Below are 7748 nucleotides of genomic sequence, written 5' to 3'. Positions count from 1 at the left end.
AAAGAGATGGGGTACTGGGCTAATGGTCGGATACTTGGTAGTGTGGATGAGCAGAGGGATCTTGGTGTCTATGTACACAGATCTTTGAAAGTTGCCACCCAGGTAAATAGTGCGGTGAAGAAGGCATATGGCGTACTGGCTTTTATTGGTAGAGGAATTGAGTTCCGGAACCCTGAGGTCATGTTGCAGTTTTATAAGACTCTGGTGCAGCCTCATCTGGAGTATTGTGTGCAGTTTTGGTCGCCATACTTTAGGAAGGATGTGGAGGCACTGGAATGGGTGCAGAGGAGGTTTACCAGGATGTTGCCTGGTATGGTAGAAAGGTCGTATGAGGAAAGGCTGAGGCACTTGGGGTTGTTTTCATTGGAGAAAAGAAGGTTTCGGGGTGACTTGATAGAGGTGTACAAGATGATTAGGGGTTTAGATAGGGTTGACCGTGAGAACCTTTTTCCACATATGGAGTCAGCTATTACGAGGGGGCATAGCTTTAAATTAAGGGGTGGTAGGTATAGGACAGATGTTAGGGGTAGGTACTTTACTCAGCGATTCGTGAGTTCATGGAATGCCCTGCCAGTAGCAGTGGTGGACTCTCCCTCATGGGCATTTAAGCGGGTATTGGATAGGCATATGGAGGATAGTGGGCTAGTGTAGGTTAGGTGGGCTTGGATCGGCACAACATCGAGGGCCAAAGGGCCTGTACTGCGCTGTATTCTTCTATGTTCTATGTTCTACAAGATGACCGGAGGATTAGATAGAGGTAGACAGTGAAAGTCTTTTTCTGAGGATAATGACGTCAGCTTGTATGAAGGGGCATAACTGCAAATTGAAGGGTGATAGATTTAAGACAGATGTCAGAGGCAGGTTCTTTACGCAGAGAGTGGTAAGGGCGTGGAATGCACTGCCTGCCAGTGTAGTCAACTCAGCCACATTAGGGAGATTTAAACAATCCTTGGATAAGCACATGGATGATTTTGGGATAGTGTAGGGGGGTGGGCATAGATTAGTTCACAGGTTGGTGCAACATTGAGGGCCGAAAGGCCTGTTCTGCGCTGTGTTGTTCTATGTTCCATGTTCTATGTTCTAATTCAACATAGAGTGATTCACTGAAAAAGCTCTAGTCCAGTAACCGAGGCACATGTAACAAAGGATGTCCTTTTCAGTACATCTGTTCAATGTATTCAGTGGACATGTTGCAAATCATGACCAGCTTCCTTGGTGAGAGTGGACACGTGGAAGTATTTCCAGCAGCAGAAGTGTAAGTAGCCAAGAGTGACAAGAACTGAGACAACATCCAAGAAGGAAGATGAGAATTCTTTTAACAAAGGAAGCTGTTATGATCAGGAGCAGGGCGTCTGAGAATGCAGTGGTGGCAGATTCAAAAGGAAATTAGATAATACTGCAAAAGGAGACATTTGTCAGGCTGTGAAGAATATGGGGGGAGAAGAACAAGAAATGAGATCATTGGATAGCTCTCAGACCTAGCATAGGGTTCACGATGGACTGAATGGCCTCTTTCTATGCTGCACACTTGGATACATTAAATAGGAACAGAAGAGAGATCATTTTGATCAGTACTGTGTGAGAGATATTTACCTTCTGTTGAGCAATAGGAATATTCAATCTCTCCTCAATCCTGGAAAATCCAACCATGTATTCCAGACAATTCTGACCTGTTATCCTGGATTTGATAAATAGATTTGGGAAGGAGGTTTGTGTGGAGCAAAAACACTAGTTTGGATCATAGAATCATAGTCATAGAGATGTACAGCATGGAAACAGACACTTTGGTCCAACCCGTCCCTTGTAAATCTTTTCTGAACCCTTTCAAGTTTCACAACGTCTTTCCGATAGGAAGGAGACCAGAATTGCACACAGTATTCCAACAGTGGCCTAACCAATGTCCTGTACAGCAGCAACATGACCTCCCAACTCCTGTACTCAATACTCTGACCAATAAAGGAAAGCATACCAAACGCCTTCTTCACTATCCTACCTACCTGTGACTCCATTTTCAAGGAGCTATGAACCAGCACTCCAAGGTCTCTTTGTTCAGCAACACTCCCTAGGACCTTACCATTAAGTGTATAAGTTCTGCTAAGATTTGCTTTCCCAAAATGCAGTACCTCGCATTTATCTGAATTGAACTCCATCTGCCACTTCTTAGCCCATAGGCCCATCTGATCAAGATCCTTTTGTAATCTTCGCTGTCCACTACACCTCCAATTTTGGTGTCATCTGCAAACTTATTAACTATACCAGCTATGTTCACATCCAAATCGTTTATATAAATGACAAAAAGTAGTGGACCTAGCACCGATCTTTGTGGCACTCCACTGGTCACAGGCCTCCAATCTGAAAAACAACCCTCCACCACCACCCTCTGTCTTCTACCTTTGAGCCAGTTCTGTGTCCAAATGGCTAGTTCTCCCTGTATTCCGTTAGATCTAACCTTGCCAATTGGGCTAAATGGCCTGCTCAGCATGGTAAACCCTTCCATTTTTAAAAAACAAATCACTAATAGGAGTGGGTGTCACTGGCTGGGCCTAACATTTATTGCCCGTTCCTAGTTGTCCCTTGAGAAGGTCGGGGTAAGCTGCCTTCTTGAACCACTGCAGTCCATGTGCTGTAGGTAGACCCACAATGCCCTTAGGGTGGATTCCAGGATTCTGACCCAGTGACACTGAAGGAACAGTGATATATTTCCATGTCAGATGGTGAGTGTCTCGGAGAGGAACTTGCAGGGGGTGGTTTTCTCATGTATTTGCTGCCCTTGTCCTTTTAGGTGGAAGTGATCATGGGTTTGGAAGGTACTGACTAAGGATTTTTGGTGAATTTCTGCAGGGCATCTTGTAGAGGGTACACACTGCTGCTACTGAGCGTCGGCGGTGGGAAGAATGAATGTTTGTGGATGTGGTGCCAGTCAAATGGGGCTGCTTTGTCCTGACTAGTGTCAAGCTTCTTGAGTGTTTTTGGAGCTGCACTTGTTCAGGGGTTGTATTTTACATTCACTGCTAGTTTCCGGTGGAATTCTGCGGGCTGTGAAGTTTTCTTTGTGTTTTTGTTAGGTACTCAGCTGTTTTGCTCAGCAGCTTGCGTTGCTGCTCCCGAATAGGGCAGCATTATTCAGAACATGTGCGATCCCCAGAGCTTCGCAAATGCTGCTCCTGTGACCTCCAGAGACTCTTGCTTACAACTGATTCAGCATCCTTTGCTCATGTTTTCCCTGGTCTGACTTTGAGCTCTTGCTCAAGTTGTTGGAGCATGATTTCAGCTTTTCTTTTGTCAGTTTCTGCAACTGTGCACATACTTTTTTCTCTTTCACTTAACCAAAGTTTCTTGAAGTAGCTCATTCATTATTGATCCTTTCCCCATCTTTATTTTTTCTCATTACTCTGTCACTGCCAACCATCCAGAAATTGTACTTCGGGATGCAAAGAAGTAGAACCGTCAAAATTCACTCATGGGGTGAGGGTGTCACTGGCCGGACCCAGCATGAATTGTCCAAATCCCCAGTTGCCCCTTGAGAAGGTGGGGGTGAGCTGCCTTCTTGAACCGTTGCAGACCATGTGTTGTAGGTTGACCCACAATGCCCTTTGGGAGGGAATTCCAGTATTTTGACCCAGTGACAGTGAAGGAACGGAGATATGTTTCCAAGTCAGGATGGTGAGTGGCTTGGATGGAGCCTTGCGGGGGGTGGTGTTCCCATATATCTGCTGCCCTACTCCTTCTGAATGGAAGTGGTCATGGGTTTGGAAGATGATGCCTGAGGATCTTTGGTGAATTTCTGCTTAGCACCTTGTAGATGGTACACACTGCTACTACTGAGTATCGGTGGTGGAGGAAGTGGATGTTTGTGGATGTGGCGCCAATCAATCAGGGGCTGCTTTGTCCAGGATGGTGTTGACCTTCTTGAGTGTTGTTGGGCCTATACCCATCCAGAGAAGTGGAGAACCATACAGTCATAGAGACCTACAGCACAGGAAAAACCTTTTGGCCCATCATGTCTGTGCTTGTCAAAAACAACCATCTAACTATTCCAATCCCATTTTCCTGTACTTGGCCCGTAGTCTTGCATAGTTTGCCATCACACTCCTGACTTGTGCATTGGACAGGCTTTGGGGAATCAGGAGGTGAGCTATTTGTTGCTAGATACTTAGCCTCTGACCTGCTGCTGTAGCCATAATATTTATGTGACTTACTCAGTTTCCGGTCAATGGTAACCCCAAGATGCAACAGGAAAGATGTTAGGACATCTCCTGTGGTTAAAGCTGGGAGCAGGAGTAGTCTCTAGCATTGAGAGTGGATGGTCCTTTCACCTCTCTCAGAAGGACAGATGTAGAGAAGATGTTCCCCAATGCTACAGAAGGCAAGAACTAGGGATCATCAAAATTAGTCGCACGATTAAATTCAATCAGAAATTCTGGAAAATTCTCTGTTCCCGCGGAGTGGGGAGACCATAGAGCTTTGTTCCTTAGGAAAGGTTCAAACAAATTGTATTGATCTATTCAAGGGGAGACTTGATAAACACATGAGGGAGAAAGAGTAGAAGAATGGGCAGAGGCTTGTGTGCCGTATAGATACTGGATGGGCCCATTAGGCTGAACTGCCTGTTCCTGTGTGATAACTTTGATGTAAGTCATCACATCTGTGGTCCCATAACAGAGGCATTTATCAAGCAGTGGTGAGGAGAATGGGCATTCAAACTAACAGATGGTTTATTCACCCAAGGAAGAACTTTATAATTGAAGCCTCCATGTAAGGAAAAGATGTGCCCTTAAAATGTTCACCCCAGGCCTCTCGGGTGGATATAAAAAATTCCATGGAAAATATTTGGACAAAGATCAGGTGAGTTCTAGTAGTCATTCCGGGCTGATATGTCTCACTCAGCCAGTGTTGCTAAAAAAAATCAAATTATTTAGCCACGATCACAGTTTATTGGAGCTTCCTATGCACAGATTGCCTTTAAAGATGATTATGAGGTGCTCTGAGGTTATGACGGTCACTGTATGAATGCAACCCACCTTATCCCAGATCCAACCTTCCAACTTGGCACCACCCTCTTGAACAATCCTACCTGTCCATCTTCCTTCCCACCTATCTGCTCCACCCTCCTCTCCAACCTATCACCTTCAGCCCCACCTCCATCTACCTATCACATTCCCAGCTACCTACCCCCCCTCCTATTTATCTCCTAGCCCTCTTGGACCACCCCCTCATTCCTGATGAAGAGTTTCTGCTCGAAATATTGACTCGCCTGCTCTTTGGATGCTGCGTGACCGGCTGTGCTTTTCCAGCGCCACATTCTTTGACTCTGTATGTGTGTATGTATCTCTGTTTCTGTGTCTGTACCCATGTATATGAGAGTAAGTAGAATCTTGTGCGATTTTTATTTATTCTTCCATAGGATGTGGCATCAATGGTAAGGCCAGCATTTGTTGCCTGTTGCGAATTCACCTTGAGAGTAATCATGAGTCAATTTTGGGTCTGGAGTCACATAAGAAAAGGGTGGCAGATTTCCTTCCCTAAAGGGCATCAGTGACCCAATTGATGGTCAACTGTGTTTATTGTTGACACAGTAACCAACTGTCAGTGTAGAAGTGGAGGTTAACAGCCAACCCCTGAGGAGCAACAGCCAGCGCGAGGGGACTTGTAGGATAACAGCCAGTGGGAGGGAAATTGTGGGATTATAGGTAGTTGGAGGGTGGGTGCTGGGAAACAGCCTGCAGGAGAGAGGGAAGGAGGGAGGGGGTAGGTACACAATGTCCTCACAATGTCATCGCCGCAAACTGTGCAGGGGGCCATCTTGCCTATAAAATGTAGGAGCAAAAGTAGGCCATTCAGCCCATTGAATCTGCTCCGCCATTTAATTAGATTAGATTAGATTAGATTCCCTACAATGTGGAAGCAGGCCCTTCGGCCCAACTGGTCCACACCAACCCTCCTAAGAGTAACCCACCCAGACCCATTTCCCTCTGACTATGGGCAATTTAACATGGCCAATCCACCCTAACCTGCACATCTTTGGACTGTGGGAAGAAACCGGAGCACCCGGAGGAAACCCACGCAGACACGGGGAGAATGTGCAAATTCAACACAGACAGTCGCCCAAGGGTGGAATCGAACCTGGGACCCTGGTGCTGTGAGGCAGCAGTGCTAACCACTGAGCCACTGTGCCGCCCTGTGAGACTATGGTTGATCTGATCATCGAGGAGAAAGTGAGGACTGCAGATGCTGGAGATCAGAGCTGAAAATGTGTTGCTGGAAAAGCGCAGCAGGTCAGGCAGCATCCAAGGAGCAGGAGAATGGACGTTTCGGGCATGAGCCCTTCTTCAGGAAACTTATTCCTGAAGAAGGGCTCATGCCTGAAACGTCGATTCTCCTGCCCCTTGGTAATGCTGCCTGACCTGCTGCGCTTGATCTGATCATCCTCAACTCCACTTTCCTACTATTTCCCCATATCGCATGATTCTTTTACTGGTTAAAAATCTCTCTGTTTGAACATAGTTAATGACCCAGCCTCGACAGCTCTCTGCGGTGAAGAGTACCACAGTGGCATTGGCAATTGCTCCATTTAATGATCACTGTCAGTGTTGTACAGACTATTCCAATTCATTGAATTTTTTAAAAGTTCACCAGGTGCCATGGTTGGGATTTGAACCCATGTCTATCATGTTTGAGCCTGAGTTTCTATCATAGACGATTAGCATCAGGGCCTCTGAATTATAGTCGAGTGCGATTACCTCCATCTCCTCCACTACATGAATTTGAGTTCTGTGTGTGTGTGTGAGAGAGATTCAGGAGGAAAGTGGGAGTGTTGTAAATTAGATGGTTTTTGGCAGTTCTGTACACGCTGATTGGAATGCTGTTCTCCTCATGGACTGTCATGTTATAATGGAAGCTGTTCAGTATCTGGGAGAAGGCTGCAGGTTGCTGGTGGAGTTGGAGTGCTCTCTACCCCTCTGTCAATACCTATCAATCTTTAATCTCCCTTTGTTTCCCTTCTCTTTCTTTTAGCATTAATAGACGCAATCACCAGAAATGGGAGTGCAGCTGGTGGCGGGAATCGATCCGAGTCGGGTAAACCGTACCAGCGGAAATCTGCAGACACCAGGGTCGAGAATGGGCCCACGTTGGAGAAGGAGAACAAAGCTGACTCAGCAAAGGTCTACACAAAAGAGCAGCTGGAAGGAGTCCAGAGGTATAGACTATGGCCACACTGTGAGAGACAATGCAACCGTGCCATGATGTTTTTTCCATATTTGTTACATTGGCACCAAAGCTTAGAAGCCAACCATTCTGCCCAACAGGCCTATACTAGTGTTACTGCACCACACAGGCCTCCTTCATCTTTCCCTATCGGCATAACCTTCTAACTCTTTCTCCAGCTTACCTTCAACTGTACCTACACTATTCATGTCACCAGTCCCAGTGGGAGTGCATTCATATTCTCATTGCTCTCTGGGTAATACTATGCCATCTGCACCATGAAATGACTCACGTTCAATTAGTGGATGCAACAAGCACAGAGGTTCTTTAAAAATTGTGAAGGGCTGTGTGCAGTTGCTTCAGATTGCCTTAAATCTATTCATTGAGCACAGAGGAGGCCATTCAGCCCCTTTTCCTGTGCTTGGCACTTCTATTGGAACTGTCCAGTTTAGATTAGATCAGATTCCCCACAGTGTGGAAACAGGCCATTCAGCCCAACGAGTCCACACCAACCCTCCAAAGAGTAACCCACCCTACCCTAT

General features: G+C 46.1%; 1 protein-coding gene across 1 annotated transcript in view; it reads left to right on the top strand.

Moving 5' to 3' along the window:
* Positions 1 to 7748, top strand: part of dnajb14 (DnaJ heat shock protein family (Hsp40) member B14) — a 42171-nt gene that overhangs the window by 11381 nt on the left and 23042 nt on the right. The window contains exon 2 of the mRNA XM_043674465.1: positions 7015 to 7198. Coding sequence (XP_043530400.1) covers positions 7015 to 7198 — 184 coding nt within the window. The remainder of the gene's footprint in view (positions 1 to 7014; positions 7199 to 7748) is intronic.

Source organism: Chiloscyllium plagiosum, chromosome 32 (assembly GCF_004010195.1).
Source record: "Chiloscyllium plagiosum isolate BGI_BamShark_2017 chromosome 32, ASM401019v2, whole genome shotgun sequence".
Classification (NCBI taxonomy): domain Eukaryota; kingdom Metazoa; phylum Chordata; class Chondrichthyes; order Orectolobiformes; family Hemiscylliidae; genus Chiloscyllium; species Chiloscyllium plagiosum.
The sequence above is the reverse complement of the archived record's forward strand: the minus strand, read 5'-3'. Positions and strand labels throughout refer to the sequence as shown.